Source organism: Rhinatrema bivittatum, chromosome 2 (assembly GCF_901001135.1).
Source record: "Rhinatrema bivittatum chromosome 2, aRhiBiv1.1, whole genome shotgun sequence".
NCBI classification, from domain to species: Eukaryota; Metazoa; Chordata; class Amphibia; order Gymnophiona; family Rhinatrematidae; genus Rhinatrema; species Rhinatrema bivittatum.
The window spans coordinates 676,261,660-676,280,467 of record NC_042616.1 but is presented as its reverse complement, the minus strand read 5'-3'; the positions used below and the strand labels follow the sequence as shown (position 1 = coordinate 676,280,467).

The window sequence follows — 18,808 nt, the reverse complement described above, 5'->3', positions numbered from 1 at the left end:
ATGCCTTAGGCTATTCATAAATGAAAATAACAATCCTGAGGCTCTAGGCAATGTGCAATAAAGAGAACCATAAAATGCATGACAAATATATAAATCACGATTAATTAAAAAAAAAAAAAAAAAAAAAGATACAAGCTTAAAATCTATAAATTAAACAAACATAAAACTCAAAGCAGATCCAAATTGCAGATTTATATCAAACTCATATTCAAATAATGCCCTTAATGCTTTTTGAAACATAGGTCTTCAAAAGCTGTTTAGTCTTAAGTAATTATTCCAATCTCAGTTCTTTATATAAATAACAAGCCGTTAAGCCCGTTAAAACGGGCTACATTACATTTTGTTTTCAGTCCATTTTCTAACACAGCACCCTTCTACACTTTTTCTCCCTCTCTCCCCCTTCCCCTCGTTCACTCCTCCCCTTTCCTCCACTCAGTCTTACTCACCCTCTGTCTCCCACTGCCTTCTTCCCCTCACTCTCACCTCCCTCCCCTTCCCTCAGTCACTCCCACCTCTCTCCCCTTCCCTCAGTCACTCCCCACCCTCTCTCAATCCCATCCCCTCCCCCTCAGCCCTCCTCCACTCCCTTTTTCTCTGCTCCACAACTTCTTACTCTTCCACTTACTCACATCCCTGTCTCTCACCTCTCCCTCATTCTCCCTCTCCCCCTTCCACTTACTCACATCCCTGTCTCTCACCTCTCCCTCATTCTCCCTCTCCCCTCACTCTTCCCCACCCCCTACCTCCCTCCCACACACTCACCCACTCCTCCCTCTCTCTCACTCAGTCCCTCCCTCCCTCTCTCTCACTCAGTCCCTCCCTCCCTCCCTCTCACTCAGTCACTCCCTCCCACTCCCTCTCTCCGTCCCTCCCTCTCTCTCTCTCCTCCCTCCCTCGCTACTGGCTGCTGCCGCCGCCCGCTACCGCCGCTGCCACCCGCCGCCGCCATGTTTTTTTTTTCCTTACGCTGCCTAAGACCGACGTGCTCGCCCGCACATGCGCAGTAGAGCTGCTCTCTACTGCGCATTTGCAGCACGTCGGTCAACCTTCATTTATTAGGTTGATTCTTTAGATAAAGAGAGTGGTGCTATGCAAGAAAAAAGCTGAAGATCTGTTGTTGACTAGCTTAAATCTTTTAAAAAAGGGAACCTACAACAAATGGTCATTCCCTTATTGCAAACACAGGCCCAGGAAATACTTAGAAAGCTAATTGGATAAATACTCTGGGGCCAGGCCATGGATAGACTTAAATGTAAGGCAAATCTTAAATCAAGCCCTATAAGGAATTAACAAACAATGAAGGAGAGACAAGATTGGTATAATATAGTCCCTCATTCTGCTGGTAGAAATAAACATTTATTTTATTTATTTAACATTTTTCTATACCGAGAAACGTGACACGTTGCTCCATCTGCAGGCCGTGAAGAGACTTAGAAGTTGCAATAATCCGGTGAAGAAAGAACCAAAACGTAAACAATTTGCAGTTGGTTACTGAATAAATAAGGTTTAAATTTCAAACTAGATGAAGTTTGTACCAAGCCTTCCTGCAGACTTCCTGAATGTGGGTTTAGAGATCTGAATCAAAAATCAAGATCAAACTCTTAGCCTCTAACTTCACAGAGAGAAGTCCCTTCTAAATTAATCACTAAATTCTCTTTAACTATTTTAGCTTTGTCAATCACAAGTACAACAGTCTTGGATGATTTTAAACCAGCTTTGGAGGAGTTGCGTAGTGGCTAGAGCAGCAGGCTTTGAACTAGGGAAATCAGGGTTCAAATTCCACTGTTGCTTCTTGTGACCTTGGACAAGGCAATTCCTCCTCCATTGCCTCAGATACAAACTTAGGGTCTCATTTACTAAAGCTTTTTCCCCCAGTTCTATGTTTATGGGGAACAAATGTTTAGTAAATAAGGCCCTTAGATTATAAGCCCTCTGGAGATAGGGAAATACCTACAATACCTAAATGTAATCTGCTGTGAAGTGTTACACAAAGCAGAATATAAATTTTAGAAAATTATATAAACATGTCTTTTTTTTAATTCTCTCTCATTCAGGAAGAAACTGCCTCAAGTCTGGCATTAATCCCTTGGATAGATTCAACAAAATTACGCTGAAGAAGAAAACAAATTTGCAGGTCATCGGCTTAATGATGGAATGAAAAAACAAAAGACCTGATTGTATTCAAAACAAGACATAAATATTAAGATTATAGGGAATAAAATTGCCCTCTGAGAAACCCCACAGTCAAGAGGACTAGGTAATGAAGTTGTACCTTTCCATACAATTGATCGGATGTGGATAAAAACTAACAGATAAAAATGAGGCAAGAGTGAGGGTGTTCTGGGGCCTTTGTTTAAATTTACCCAGCTAATGCTGAATGAATTTATCCAGCCAACTCTGTTTGGGGGAAAAATAGCAGGCTTGAAGTTAGCCAGATATTTCTTAGCATTCAGATAGATGAACTCATGACCGGTGGGTTATGCACATCTACCAGCAGATGGAGACTGAGCAAAGCTGATATCATGGTATATATACCCCTGCACTGCCATCAGTCCGCCAGTATTCTCCATCTCCAGCAGATGGTGGTTGTGCATCTCCCTACTGGGGATTGCGTTAAAAGGGTTTTTTTTTTTTTGTAAAAGGAGAAAAGAAGAAAGAAGTTTATTGCCCTGCTTTCCTGTGGTAATACCTAACGGTCCCTCAGTCAGTCGAGTTTCCTGAGGTGATTTCTTCATATCTTTCCCTCAGATGAGTTCCTTGGTCTAGTAGCTGGTTTCAGGGGAGTTGCTTTTAGGGATTCCTCTATCCTCTGGGCTCTGTGCTCTGCGCACCGATCTGATGTCTGTTTCCACTTCTGGGGAAACTTGGACTTGGGCAGCTTGGTGGGTTGAGCATCCTTCTGGGCTAGGCACTGCTCCCAGACTTAGATTGTTCACTGCGTGGTAAGCCATGGTGGCATTTGCATGCTTTTTCTCTGCGCATAAGGCTGCCCTCTTCAGGTATGTTGGTTCGCGCTTACACGCCTGGCTGTGCATCTAGTTGGGCGCATAGGGGCACCTCTCTGGGTGCTCAGTTGTATGCATAAGGGCACCTAGGTGGATGCACAAAGGTGTGCGTAAGGGCATCTAGGTGGTACCCAAGTTGTGCATCTACCTGAATAGTGCATTAGATGCCTAATTTTTTTTTTTTTATAAGCACCTATTGCCTGCACAACTGGGTGCACAGTTCTCAGGCACATATTTGGAGCGTACTGACATGACTATGGCTCCGATGGCAAAGAAGCCTAAGTACCTTACCCTTTGTACTACTTGCCATATTTGGGCATCTCAGCCTGGTGTTCCCTCTAACTTGTGTGAGCACTGTTTGAGGGCTCAGAGAAACGTCTCCATCTGATTTTGCTAAACCTGGTTCTCTCAGCATGATGCGGGCATGTAAAAAAGGTTGCCAGAGGCTTCGGCTTGAATTGGGGCTCCCCTAACTGGTTTGTCAGCGGAGGAAGGTAGTTCAGTGGGTGCAGGACGGACACCCCCTGATTTTGACATGGACCCCTCTGCCATTTCTTGGGTGGAATCTTTTCAAGGACTGTAGTCCTTTCTTCAGACACAGTCGTCGGCACCAGCTAATCTTAACAGATCAGGATCAGAGGCTGTAGATTCCCATGCGCTTGGTGTTGCAGGTAAGCGTCTGAGTACATCTAGACCTGCTGCGGGTCATGCTGATAGGAACCTGGATTACACGGATGATGAAAGCCGATCCTTACTCCCTGGAAGATGGGGAAATTCCTCTGGGGCTGGAGCCATATAGAACTATGTTGTGTTTCTTTCATAGAGATGAGTACTGACTAATTTCCCAGACATTGAAGATGCTGGGGGTACCAGGGGCTGGATCCATGCTTGAGCCAAAGAAAGATCCCATGTTGATTTCTTTGCATAAAGCCTCTTGTTTCTTTCCTATTATGGAGGCTATTCAAGAACTGATTGATCTTGAATGGGGCACCCTAGAAGGTAATTTTAAAGGGGGATGAGCCTTGGAAGGGCTGTACCCCCTGGCTCTGGCTGTGAGAGAGCAATTGCGCTTTCCAAAAGTGGATGCGCTTGTGTGTGCCATCGCCAAGCAGATGACTATCCCCGTAGAAGAGGGGGCGGCAATGAAGTATGTATAAGAGAGAAGAATTGAGGCCATCCATAAGCAGGCCTTTGAAGGGATGGCAGTGAATTTTCAGATATCTTCTTATTGTTCCCTAGTGGCTCACTCTTGTTTACTTCTCTCTCAGGAAGTCGATGAATCTGGTGTGACTTCCAGGGCAGTGATGGAACTGGCTGCTGCCTTTTTGGCGGATGTGGGCTGCATTTCGGCCAGAGGGGTTGCTTCAGTAATAGCGGCCAGACGTCGGCCATGGCTCAGGAATTGGTCAGCCAATACAATTTTGAAGTCTAATCTTACCAAATTGTCCTTTAAAGAATCACTCTTGTTTGGGAGTGAGCTGGAAAAAATGGCCAATAAGTGTGGTGAGGCACAGGTTCCTCAGTTACCAGAGGATAAAAACCAGGCGCAGCACTCCTTCGGCATGAGAGGTCATGCTAGGGGTTTCTGACACTTTCGACCCTGTAGAGGAGCAGCTTCCCAAGGACTCAGCCCTTGAGTAGTAGGCCTCACTCTTTAAGGCTCTAGGCAGCCCACAAGGGGTGCACGCTTGGATAGTGGTGCCCCCCTCCCCTTGAGCCTCTCAGTGAAATTGTGCCGACTCACCCCTGGGAACAGGAGATAGAGGATCACCTCTTTCTTTTTTTTTTATCTGAGGTGGGTCGAGATCATGTCAGACCAGTGGGTTCTGGAGATGATAAGAGATGGTTACTCTCTATAGTTTCTCAGTGCCTTTCAGAAGTCTTCATGTTGTCTCCCTACAACTCTCCACAGAAGAGACAAGCAGTGGAGTGTACATTGTCAAGGCTCCTCAGCCTGTGGGCTGTTTCAGTGCCCAAGTCTCAAGAAAATATGGGGGCGATATTCCATTTATTTAGTTGTGCCCTAAAAGGAGGGCTCCTTTTGCCCCATTCTAGATCTCAAGGGAGTCAATTGTCATTTGCGGATGACTTGTTTTTACATGGACACCTTAAACTCAGTGATCATGACAGTACAGTCAGGAGAGTTTCTGATGTCTCTGGATTTGTCAGGGGCCTACGATCATCGTCCTGGAACATCAACGGTTTCTGTGTTTCGCTGTTTTGTCGTGTCATTAGTTTTAAGCTCTGCCTTTTGGGTTGGCCATTGCATCCATAACCTTTTCCAAGGTTATGGTGGTGGTTGCAGCAGTGTTGAGAAAAGATAGAATTCTGATTCATCTGTACTTGTCAATTGATTCGGGTCAAGAGTCTGGAAGAGAACGTGATCTCCTCCTTGCTACAGGAACTAGGTTGGGTAATGAACTTGGCCAAAAGCAATCTGCAGCCATCCCAGACACTGGAGTATCTCTGTGTTCAGTTTGACATGAAGCAAGGTGGGGTGTTCCTGCTGGAGGGCTGCATTCAGAAGCTGATGGCGCAGGTGCAATTATTGACAGAATCAATATGCTCGACAGTGTGTTCTTATCTACAGGAGCTCTGGTTGATGGTGGCCACCCTAGAAGTGGTTCCGTGGGTAAGGGTGCATATTCACCCTCTGGTGCACTCTGCTGGCTTGTTAGTCCACTGTCTCAAGACTTTTCAATATGGCTTCACCTGCCGGTTGAGATCAGCATACAACTGCAGTGGTGGTTGCAAGCAAACCATCTAAGGAAGGGGTTTTTCCTACAATTATCGGACTGGCTAGTACTCAGAACAGATGCGAGCCTCCAGGGATGGAGGGCCCACTGTCTAGAGTTGAGCGTAAGGACACTGGAGTACAGAAGAGTCTCTGGAGCATCAATCGTCTGGAAATTAGGGCCGTCCAGTCATGTTTACGATTCATCGACAAATTGAAGGTGAGAGCGGTCCGAATAATGTCAGACAATGCAACAACAGTGGCTTATATTAATTGCCAGGGGGAACAAACAGTCATCAAATGTCGCAGGAAATAGCCCAACTCATGGAAGTGGCAGAAGTGCATCTTCAGGAATCTCACATTGCAGAAAAAGACAATGTAAGAGCTGACTTTCTTAGCCGACAGAGTCTGGGCCTAGGAGAATGGGAATTGTTAAATGAGGCATTCCGGCTCATAGTGGCCGCTGGGGCCTCCCATTCCTAGACCTGCTGGCGACATCTCACAATGCTGCTTCAGTTGCGGGAGAGATCAGTAGTCCTTGGGCATCGATGCCCTCTTGCAGGAGTGGCCGGATGGAAAGCTCCTTTATGCCTTTCCCCCATGGCCCATGTTGGGCAGAATGATTCAGAGGAATAAGAAGCATAAGGGGATGATGCTTCTGATGGAACCAGATTGACCCAGGAGTCCATGGTATACAGATTTGCAAAGGCTCCTGGTGGACCCTCCTACCCGCTTACCGTTTCACAGGGATCTGCTAAAGCAGGGGCCTGTTCTTCATAAAGATCCAAATTGATTTTATCTTACAGTTTAGCCCTTGAGAGGACTTGGATGCTAAAGCATGGATATTCCACTGTGCCGATTGCCATTTTGCTACGAGCGAGAGAGGCTAAGGAAATGGAGAGCTATGTGCGGATTTGATGAGTGTTTGAGGCTTGGTGTGAGGATCAAGGGTTTCTCCCTCATTTTGATTAAGATCCCACTCATTTTGGAATTTTTGCAGGATGAATTGAGAAAAGGGTTAGGTCTTAATTCATTGAAGGTGCAGGTGGCAGCTCTTGCCTGTTTCCGAGGTCAGGTGAATGGTGGACCCTTGTTGGCTCATCCAGATGTGGCTCGTTTCTTAAAAAGGGTGAAGCATCTTGTCTTCCCCTGTGGTTGCTGGTGCCCTTGTAAAGTCTTTAATTTGGTTTTGGATTTTCTGGTGGGTCCCACCTTTCTTCCACTGCGTAGCCTATCCTTGTGGTTACTTACCTTGAAAATGTTTTTTCTTGTGGCAATTTGTTCTGTGCATAGGGTCTCCGAACTGCAGGCCTTGTCTTGCCGGGAACAGTTTCTGCGAGTGACTCTGGGTACGATACAGTTGCATACTTTTCCTTCCTTTTTTCCAAAGCTGGTCTTTGGATTTTCACTTGAATCAATTTCCCTTGCCGAGTCTGCACAGGAGGGAATGTGGATGAATATCGCCTGTTATAGTCCTTGGCTGTCAAGAGACGTATCTTGAGGTATTTAGAGGTTTCTGAACCTCTCAGGAAGATGGATCAGTGGTTTATATTCCATGGTGGGGAATATACAGGGTGAGCCGGCGTCATGGGCTACACTGGATTAAGAAGGTAGTCACGGCTGCATACGTGGATGCTGAGCTGCCGTTGCCTAGTTAGGTTAGGGTTCATTCTACTAGGGCTCAGACAGTATCAGTGGCAGATATTAGATTGCTGTGTCCTGTCGATTTGCCAAACTGCGACTAGGTCTGCCTTACATACCTTTTCCAGGCATTACCGCCTGGATTTGCAGGCCTGGGAGGACTCAGCCTTTGCAAATGTGGTATTGATAGGACCATGGGCAGCCTCCCACCCTGTTTAGGAGTAGCTTTGGTACATCCCACTGGTCATGGATCCTCCTTTCTGAATGCTAAGAACGGAGAAATTATTACTTACCTCATCATTAAGAATAGGAAATTAAGATAGGTAGATCTACCTTCCTACCCTTGGCTGTCGGATGGTGGTGCTGTTGTCCTCCTGCATGGCTAAGTGTTCTAGGAGTTACTGGTAATTGTCAATCCAGTCCCTAGACTAGTATTATTATACTCCTTGTCTGAGCTCAGTGGTTCCTGTTAGTTAAGTGCTGGAGTGGTTGTCTGTTAATAATCAAGTTTTTGTTAGTTTGTCCACAGTTGGCTTTTGCAGAGAATACTGGTGGGCTGATGTCAGTGCAGGGGTATATATACCGTGATGTTGGCTTTGCTCCATCTCCATCTGCTGGTAGAGGTGCATAACCTACTGGTCGTGGATCCACCTGTCTTTATTAAAGAAAAGGAAATTATCAGGTAAGTACAGTAGTAATTTCTCCATTTAAAAATAAATATCTGTATATTAACACTGTACCAAGCTGGTGCTTATTTTCCCTTCCTGCCACCTTTTTAAAAAAAGTGTTGGCCAAAATTGACCCACTGGGCTGAATAATAAGTGTCATCTATTCTTTTCACTTCGAGTGAAAAGACCCTTCACTGACTGCTGTCAGTGAAGGGACCAATACCCATACAGAACTGAGTAACTAACTTTCTAAAGTTAACCAGTTAAAGCTGCTGAGTTCTGAATGGGGATTATTTTCTTCACTTGAAAGGTGAAGGGTCTTTTCAACTGGAGTGAAATGAGTACATTAATATTAATGCAGTTGCTGTCTGCTCTATGGCATTTAGTATTTATATTAGCAGGACACTTTTTGGGGGGTTTGGGAGCTGGGATTTTTGGGAAACTTTTTTTTTTTTTTTTTTTTAACTAAGGGCTAGAGGGAATTGGCCTCTGTTCGGCATGCTACTTTTTTTTTTTTTTTTTTTTACAAAACATCAAGAGCCCAGTGTATGGCAGAGTAACCTTGGGTAACTTGAGCCAAGTATATCCAGCAGAAGAATTAACCGGTGAAGTCCCACTAAATATCCTGACTAAACTTAGCTGGTTTACTTCAAACACTGAATACTGGCCTATTTGCAAGAGTTGTGTTGTTTTGTTTGTTTTTTTATAGGTATGGAGAGAGAAACCCTTTTGGAAAAAGGAGCCTGTTATTTATTTCTAACATGCTTTAATGAGTCTATTTGTTCTTGCAGGGCTGAAGTGAAAAGATGACTTCCAAAGAAGAACATTTTGCAAACGTGACCCCTGTCCTGAGAATAAGTCAGCTGGATGCTCTTGAATTAAACAAGGCACTCGAACAACTAGTTTGGTCCCAGTTCACCCAGTGCTTTCATGGGTTTAAACCAGGGCTTTTAGCCCGCTTTGAACCAGAAGTCAAAGCATTTTTGTGTATTTTCTTATGGAGGTTCACAGTCTACTCCAAGAATGCAACTGTTGGACAATCTGTTTTGAATATACAGTATAAAAATGACCTTTCTCAGATTCAGAAATACTACCCCTTGAGTAAACAACAAAAATTATGGTATGTGATTTTCACAGTGGGTGGAAGATGGCTGGAAGACAGATATTATGATTTATTCAGTAGCCATTCATTAGGCTCAGCTTTCCACAAAACCAAGTATTTCATTAATATTACAGCTGGACTTTTGAAATTATGTGGACTACTGAATTTCTTGGTCTTTCTTCAGAAAGGAAGATTTGCATCATTAACAGAACGCATTTTAAGAATTCGATCCGTTTTCTGTAAGCCTCAGGATGTTCGTCAAGTGGGATTTGAATACATGAACAGGGAGCTTTTATGGCATGGTTTTGCTGAATTTCTTGTATTTCTTTTGCCTCTTATTAACTTTCAAAAACTCAAGATCAGACTGATTTCTTGGCTTAAGCCTGTTGATGGTCTTCCTATTTGTGATGCCTCATTGGCTGTCCAAGGCAAGGAATGTTCTTTGTGTGGAGAGTGGCCTACCATGCCTCACACTATTGGTTGCAATCATGTTTTCTGCTATTACTGTATTAAAAGTAACTACTTGTTTGATATGTTCTTCACTTGTCCTAGGTGTGGCTCAGAAGTACAAAATCTACAGCCACTGAAATCAAAAATTGAAATGATAGAAACGCACGCACTCTAGAGATTGTTCAGTGTAACTGTGTACACCCTGAACCAGATTTACAGTTATAAGGCAGACAGCAAAATAATGTCATTTGCTTTCCAGTGTGATCTAAAATAGTATAATTAAGAATTAAGAAAATAATACTGAGATTAGGCAATTATGAAAGTGATTTTACTTTTCAGTTTTGATCACGCTTGTTTTACATCATGATGCTAACAGGAAGAAGACTTCTGCTCAGTGACTGGAAAAATTATGAGGAGACTGTATTACAAGAATTTTTGGGGCAGTTTCAGTGAGTTGCAGGAGAACAGAGACTTTGTCCTATGAGGTACTAGTTCAGCTGTATCAAGTTTAATCAAAGGACTGTTTGCTGGCCTCAGTGATGCAAATTGATTGCTCTACTCTGTTTTGGGAAAGTTGCCACGTCCTAAAGCTAATTAGTTAATGCTTGTTAATCTGAGGTGGCAAACCAAGGATGATGGAGTTGATCCAAGACCCAGGTATTCATTAATTGTTATAAAAACTTGTAGAGCTGGGTTGAGACAAGCGTGGGACAGTTGGTCTGATGTCCTATGTGTATAGTCTAGAGATCTAAAGGAGGGCTTCATTTTGTCAACAGGACTCTCCTTCACAAATGCTAACTTGAGAGAATTCACTAGAGATAATATGAAAAATTGTACTATTGGATTTATTTAGTTGTATTTGAATATTTTAGCTAATAGTTGCATATTGCAGTGTGCCTCAGTTTCTGTAAGTTCATACTGAAGATGGGACCTTTTATAGTCCCAAAAGCTCATGCACAACTATAGTATCTCTTTGGTTGGTCCCTTTTTAAAGGTGTCACAACCTGTAAAAATTCTAGTTTTCTTAAGGACCAATGCAGTCAGCAATATATGGTTTTCAGTTTAGTCTGTGGGCATAATGTCTGCAAACGTGGTGACAAAAATAAATATCATAAGCACAATATACAGTAAGGTGGATAACTAACTTGTCCCATATATTCAGCGGGATAAACATCCATCTAAATATACTAGCCTAACGTTATCCAGCTACATATAGCCAGGATAACTTTAACCCTAACTGGCCAGTGTTTGAATATGGCCAGTTAAGTTTAGGCCTAATTGGCCTTGTGTGGCTGGGTAACCTGCCACTTAACTGGATATCCAGTTAAGTGGCGATCCTTTTAAAAAAAACAAAAATATCCACAGACCGCCTGCCCAATTCACATCCCTCACCATAAAAATCTGACAAACACCCCCCCCTCTCCGGTCAGGACACCTCCGCCCACCCCCCCACCCTCTATAATTTAAAAATCAGATATTGGAGGCAGCTAGCCCAGGCCTCCCTGCTTAAATATATTGCCGCCTCAGCCTCCCAAAGCACCCCACCCCTCACACTGCCATCCTCACTCCTAAAGCCCTCCCACCCATCCTTTACCTGAATCGGGGCCTTCTTTTTAAATCCAGGCTCACAGTGCACTGCAGTCCCAGGCAGTTCCAGCTATGGTTACTGTGGAAATGGAGGTGTACTGATCTTACAGAAACAGAGGTCCCTTCTTCGTTCTGAGCTGTAATAATGCTGGAACCATTCAGGATCACAGCATATTGTGGTCCTAGGCTTAAAAAGGAGGCCCTGGGTGGGTGGGAAGGCAGTGGCATTGGGGGAGGGGGTTGGGGAGCAAAGGAGTCAATACTTGGTGTATTCAGCAGGGATGGAGGGAGAGGATTGGGCCCGGCCACGTCCAATATCTGATTTATTTTTACATTTCTGGAGGGTTGGGGGGGGGGCGGGGCCTGGCAAGGGGGTGAGGTCAGACTTTCACTTTTTTTTTTTCTTTTTAAATGACCACCACTTAACCGGGTATCAGTTGAAGCTGGATATAACTGAAATTTGGTTAAGTTAGCCAGATAACTTTGGCATGCCCCTGGAAAGCTTCTGATCAATCTGACTAAATTATAGCTGGATAATGACTTTAGGCTACAATTTAGCTGGATAAGTGGCTGAATATGGTAAAACTTACCATTTAGATAGATAACTTGTGGGTTATCCATCTAAATGTCTTTTGAATATTGACCTCGTACATAGCAGAATTTCTTGTGAACTTGTAGTCAGCAGAAATGTTGTGTGTTTTGTTTTGTTGTTGTTGATTTGGCAGTTTTCTCCTCCTTTGGGCTTTAGCTTAGTTGGATCCAGCCTCTTATTGTGTTATAATGCTGTCCGCCTTCCTCACGGTTAGACTGGTATTTTTCACTTTTTTTTTTTTTTTTTAAATATCTTCCTCTTAACTCTGTTTAGCTATTGCAGTATCACTCCTTGAACAGGGGCCACAAACTGCAGCTGTTGCTGCAAACTGGCTAATGTGGACCCTAGTTGTCACTACTGAATGTTGTCTGACATCTTCCCCATCTCCTCCATGCTCTGTAAACATTCCCTTAGCAGCATCCCCAACCCTAGCCAGCCTGAGAGAGCAGAAGATTGGCTCAACAATCAAATGGGCCCTTCTCATGGCAGTGGATGTCACTTGTCACTGAGCTACCAGGCTAGTCCTAATACGCAGAAATTTGAAATCAACCTGGTTTGATTACCATGATTTTAGAAAGTAAACCTATTTCAGTCATGTGTATCAGTTTCTCTTTTTGCAGTATTTATTCTTATTTTTCACCTACCCTGCTAAGCAAAGATGTCAGAGTATCTTTGCTTAGCAGGGTATCTAAAAATAAAAGTATCTAAAAATAAAGTATATTTGGCATGACAAAGACCTTTAAAAGTATCAAAATATTTTAATTTACTAAAACACTGTTACTAATAGAATTTTAAATAATCTAGTTGACAGTTAAACATAGTAACATGACATTTAATAAAATTACCAGAGTACCCAGTTATTTTGGCCTGTGCTACCAAGGATGTATCACAGCTGCCAGCTGTAGAAACTTGAGAATGTTGTCTTATCATAGTCTTGTTTTTTATTGGTTTCTTTGTCCTGAGAAAGATGCAAGTTCTCATACTTAATCCAACAGCCAGGCCTACCCAGCCCTTCATACTGTATGAGCTTTGCAATAGTCTAAATCACTACCAAAACTATTGAGGTTGTTCCTCAAACACCCAGCTGTTTATGTCCTTTTGGCCTTAGTGGATGGTAAATGGGCACCACAAACCTGTAGGCATCGACTTAGTTGATTTCGGGGAACTGTAGCTGCCTGGTTTCCACCGGACTACTCCATGGCCTGCAGTGTCTGTAGATCATAATTCTTTTATCTGTGCCTTATCTCCTCTCCCCTTGCTCTGCTCTTGAGGGAATGAAGCCTGGCTTGTTTGCAATACTGCAGTCTTCTCAATGTGTGTTTTTTGTTTTGTTTTTTCCTACTCTCGCTGTCCTCTATACCGTCCTAAAAATGCTTAAATTCTATCAGAGTTCTGGTTTCCATTACCTCTACAAGTCAATTCCAGGTGTCTTTTACTCTCTAAATAAAGAAGTATCTCATGTCTTTTTTCCTGCAACTTCATCCCAGGATTTCCTTGTGTATAAAAAAAAAAAAATTAAATAAAATCTGCTCCCTTTTTTTTTTTTTTTTAAGAATTTTATTTTATCCTTTAGATATTTTAAAGTTTTTGAAATCTTACTTTCACTGCCACTTTTATGAATGTAAGTAAATGTCTGCTGCTATGTTCTTCTCTAGCAAATTCCTGCATATCAAATAGGAATCCAGCAGGAACAAGTGGAATGGATTTAAGGAAGGTGTTTTGTTTTGTTTTTTAAAGTATGTTTGTCTATAATAAAATGTGAATTTTATTCCAAACAATAAAGATGTAAATTATCATGAACAAAACGCTAGCAACATAGGGTAAGACATATTACCATTTGACTAGAGCATACATTTCTGTGGTTCACTGTTTTTGGATGACATTATCAGTTTCAAGCACTGCCCTTCTGTTTGGCCACCGCTCCCAGAACCTTCTCCAAGTTCATGGTGGTAATGGTACTGTTGAGAGAGGATGGCATTCTGATCTACTCGTACCTAGATGATTGGCTAATTCTGGCCAAAAGTTTGGAAAAGAGTCTTCAAGCCTGACACAAGGTGGTATCCTTGCTGCAGGAGTTAGGTTGGGTGGTGAACTTGGTCAAGAGCAATTTACAGCCATCTAATGCACCAGAGTATCTCTGTTTGTTTCGACATGAAGCAAGGCAAGGTTTTTCTGCCGGAGATCCACATTCAGAAGCTGATGGCTCAGGTCGACTATTGATAGAGACAGTTTGCCTAATGGTATTGTCTTACCTGCAAGTACTCTGTTTGATGGTGGCCACCCTAGAAGTGGTCCTGAGGGCAAGGGCGCATATGCGTCCACTTCAGCGCACACTGCACATGGAGTCTAAAGTCTCAGGACTACTCGATACAGCTCCAGTTACCATCCAACTGAAATGGTGGTTGCAAGCGGATCATGCAAGGAAGGGAGTTTCCTTGCAAGTTCCAGACTTGCTGGTGCTTACGTCGGATGCAAGCCTCCAGGGTTGGGGGCTCACTGTCAGAAGTTGATGGTGCAAGGGTGCTGGAGGCAGAGAAGTAGCTTTGGAGCATAAAATATCTGGAAGTACATGCCATTTGGTTGGTATGCTTGCAGTTCGTTGACCATTTGCAGGGTCAAGTGGTCCATGTATGTCAGACAATGCAACAGTGGCTTACATAAATTGCCAGGGAGTCAACAAGTGTTGCAGGAAATAGACCAGCTCATAGTATGAGTGGAGGTACATCTATGGGAGATCTCTGCCTCCCACGTTGCAGGAAAAGACAATGTGTGAGCCGATTTTCTCAGCAGACAGACTCTGGATCCAGGAGAATGGGAATTGTCTGGCAAACCATTCCAGCTCATAGTAGGCCACAGGGGCCTACCGTATCTGGATTTACTAGTGACGTTATACAATGTGAAGGGTCCTCATTTCTTCAGTCGCAGGCGAGATTCAAAGTCTCTGGGCATTGATGCTTAAGTGCAGGATTGGCCGAAGGGCAAGCTTCTGGATGCCTCCCCCACCCCTTCCCGTGGCCCTGTTGGGTAGCTTGGTTCAGAGGATTGAGAGAAACACGGAGATGGTGCTTCTGGTGGCTCCCAGCTGGCCCAGAAGACCATGGTATGCATATCTGCAAAGCCTTTTGTCGGGCTCTCCTTTCCTGTTACCGGTCCAAAGAGATCTGTTTCGATAGGGGTTTATTCTTCATGAAGATCCAATTCCATTTTGTTTTACAGTATGGCCCTTGAAAGGGCTCGATTGCTGAAATGTAGTTATTCCACAGCTGTGACTTCTATCTTGCTCTGAGCTCTAGCCTATGTTGTTTGGTGACTGTTTGAGGCTTGATGTGAGGAACGAGGGGTTCATCCTCATTTGGTTAAGATCCCTCTCATTTTGGACGTCTTGCAAGATGGGTTGATTAAGAGCTTGGCCCTTACTACTTTGAAGGTATAGGTGGCAGCTCTTGCCTGTTTCTGGGGTCAGGTGAATGGTGGATCCTTGTTGGCCCATCCAGATGTTTCTTGAAGGGGGGTGAGGCATATTTGTACTCCCTTGTGGTTGCTGGGCCTTTGTGGAGCCTTAATCTGGTTCTGGGTTGTCGGGCAGGTCCCACCTTTCGACCACTGCGTAGCCTGTCCTTGAGGTTACTTACCTTGAAGATGGATTTTCTTGTGGTTATTTGTTCTGCACGTACAGTTTCCGAACTGCAGGCTCTTTCTTGCCAAGAACCGTTCCTGCAAGTGACTCTGGAGATGGTCTAGCTGTGAACTGTTCCGTCTTTTTTGCCAAAAGTGGTTTCAGATTTTCACTTTAATCAGTTGATTTCCCTGCCGACACTAGACAGGGAGAGAGATGCGGTTGAATATAGTCTATTGCAGACCTTGGATGTCAAGTGACATCTCTTGACGTATTTGTAGATTTCTGGTGGCTCTGGTCCAGAAGACTATGGTATGAAGATCTGTGGAGACTCTTGTCGGATTCTCTTCTACAGTTACCGGTCCAAAGAGATCTGTTACGACAGGGGCCTAATCTTCATGAAGAGCCACCTCTGTTTTATTTTTGACTCCTAAGAAGACTTACCGACTGTTTATTCTCCATGGTGAGGGTAAACAGGGTGAGCTGGCATCACGGGCTACTGTCGTCTGCTGGCTTAAGAATGTTATCTTGGCCACATTTGTGGATGCTGAGCAGCCGTTACCTAAATAGGTTAGGGCTTTTTCCACTATGGCTCAGGCAGTGTCATGGGCAGAGCTTCGATTGTTGTCTTCCGTCAAAATTTGCCAGGCAGCGACGTGATCCTCGTTATACACGTTTTCCAGGTTTTACCATCTGGATGTGCAGGCCTGGGAGGATGCAGCCTTCGTGTGTGTGTGGTGTTGATTGAACCGCAGGCAGCCTCCCCCCCCCCCCCCCTCTCAGGAGTAGCTTGGTCCACTGATGGTGTATTAACCTGTCTTAATGCTGAGAATTGAGAAATTACTACTTACATGATAATTTCCTTTTCTCTAGTGAAGACAGGTTAATCTACCTTCCTGCCCTTGGCTGTTGGTTTGTGATTCTTTGCTTCTCCTGAGTGGCTGCGTTTCCGGGGATAACTGGTAAGTGTCAGTTTCATTCCCTAGATTAGTGATGCTACACTGTCTGAGCTCAGTGTTTCCTGTTGGCTGAGTGCTTGAGTGGTTGTCTGTTAATGTTTATAATTAAGTATTGTTAGTTGTCCATAGTTGGCCTTTGCAGAGAATACTGGCAAGCTGATGTCAGTGTAGGGATATATATATAAGTGACATTAGCTTTGCTCCATCTCCATCTGCTGGTAGAGGTGCATAACCCACTGGTCGTGGATTAAGCTTTCTTCACTAGAGAAAAGGAAATTATCCGGCAAGTAGTAACTTCTCAGTTCTGTATAAGGATTAGAAATAGTTTAGAAAATGTGATACATTTGTATAAATGTATATTCTGCAGCTTGACTATACTTTCAAACTTGCTTGTCTCCAGAATATGAGCTAGCCTTTGAGTAAGCATTTTCTGAATGTTAAGATAGTCATCCCTTGCCTTCTGCAATACTTATTTGGTTTGTTCAATTTGTTTATTGGTAATGTTGTCTCATATTAAAGTGTGTGTGACTTTCTGTACTGCCTTAAGATATAAAATAAAATTAACTAGAACTGATATGAAAAACTTCAAGTACAGGCTTTGAGTGTATCTGAATATCTTTTCTTTTTTCCTCCTACTTTTTCTACTTTCTTCTTGTAACAATTCCTCTCTTGCTGTAGCCAGCCTCCCCCCTCCTAAAGGTATGCCTCTTCTAACTTGTCTCTGCTACCAGCTTTTCCTATTTTTCCAGTCTCTCCAGATTCTCCTTTCCTTCCTTTTTCCCTCAACCCCTCCAGCCTCTAATCCATCCCTTGTAGCTTTTTCCCTCCTAACTCTTGTCTCTCCTCCCCACCACTGTCCATAGTCCTTGCACTTTTTTCTGTTGTGAACCTATACCATACCTTCTGCTATTCACTGCCTTTCTGCTGCGTGGTTTCATTCCAGTAGGATGGACACTTCTATAGTTTTGGCAGAAGCAGGTGGGAAGGAGCGTTTGACATGAGAGAAGGAGCTGTGCTGGGCACTGGTGGCTGCCATGTTCAATGATAAAAGGAAATGGTGGTGGGCTGGCAAGCCGAAGCAGTAACAGCAGCAGGAGGGAAGGAGCTATGGCAATGACTGTCAAACAGTTTGGCATAATTCTTCAGAAACAAGTACATTCTGAGCTAGTTACCGTGGCTGTAAAATCAGGGCAAACTGAGGCAATAATAGTAGATGAACAGGCAAAACTGTGTATTTTAGGTATATGCTATAAGGGCCAGATTTTTAAATCTACGCCTGATTTTATAACATGCTCACGTAGCCGCGTGCATGTTATAAAATCCGGGGTCAGCGCGCCCAAGGGGGTGCACACTTGTGCACCTTGCGCGCGCCGAGGCATAGGGGAGTCCAGATGGCGGCCTCGGAGGGAACGTTCCACCCGCCCCCCAGCCCTATCTAAACCCCCCCCCCCCCCGACCTTTGTTGGCGAAGTTGCGCCTGCCTCTGGGCAAGCGTAGGTTGCGAGCACCGGCACGAACACTGTGCCGGAGGCCTCTGTCCTGCCCCCGGCCCGCCCACTCTCCGTCCATTTTTTTCAAGCCCCAGGACAAGCGCGCGCCGCCGGGCCTATGCAAAATAGGCTCGGCACGCGCAGGAGCGGGTTTTTGGGGTTACGTGTGTAATATACGCACGTAACCCTTTGAAAATCCGCCCCTAAGAGTTTAGTTATATTTTCTTCCATGTATAAGGTTTATGTTTTAGCATTATTTTTCCAAAATAATTTTTATTATAATTATAAATTAATGCAAAAAAAAAAAAACACAGCTTACAAATACAGAAATCAAAAACACAATACATAAACCATAGAATCTAACAGAGCCAATACTATGAAACTTCTAAAAGTCATTCAGCTTACGCGTTCAATTGCCTTGACATAAATCTTTGTTATAAACAGTCATACCCCGTCACACAACATTCATACATTTCCTCCCACCCATTACAGGAACCTCCATTTAAGACCAGATATGTTTATAACCAGTATCAATCAACCCAGCTTGTAAATCTTTTGGAAGTAACGCATAATAGGCTTGCCAACAAGCACAGTACAATTTATCAGGTTTACGTGTGCCACTGAGAAAGTCCATAAATTCCAATTGTAGTAGTAATACCATTCTATTTGTCCATGCTGCTAAAGTAGGCATAGCCATTGGGTCAGTCCAGTCCACCAGTATGGTCCTACATGCGAGCATAATAGCAAGACGCTCAAATTTTCGTTTTGAATTATTAACAGGTAAGTATACCAAGTGGGAGCTAGCCAACAATATATGCCCGGTAACAGGTATGGGCACATCTGTACATTTAGTAATCGTCAAACACAGAGTCCCAAAAGGTTGTTAATTTTGGACAGGTAAACAATCGATGGTATAACATCCCATCCGTTGTTCCACATTTACTACACAAAGAAGTAGATGCCA

General features: G+C 43.7%; 1 protein-coding gene across 2 annotated transcripts in view; it reads left to right on the top strand.

Moving 5' to 3' along the window:
• Nucleotides 1-11,415, top strand: part of PEX2 (peroxisomal biogenesis factor 2) — a 50,480-nt gene extending 39,065 nt beyond the window's left edge. For both annotated transcript variants that reach the window (XM_029591505.1, XM_029591506.1), the window contains exons 3-4: nt 2,055-2,257; nt 8,840-11,415. In XM_029591505.1, coding sequence (XP_029447365.1) covers nt 8,855-9,775 — 921 coding nt within the window. In that variant the 5' untranslated portion in view covers nt 2,055-2,257; nt 8,840-8,854 and the 3' untranslated portion in view covers nt 9,776-11,415. The remainder of the gene's footprint in view (nt 1-2,054; nt 2,258-8,839) is intronic.
• The last annotated feature ends 7,393 nt before the right edge of the window (nt 11,416-18,808 follow it).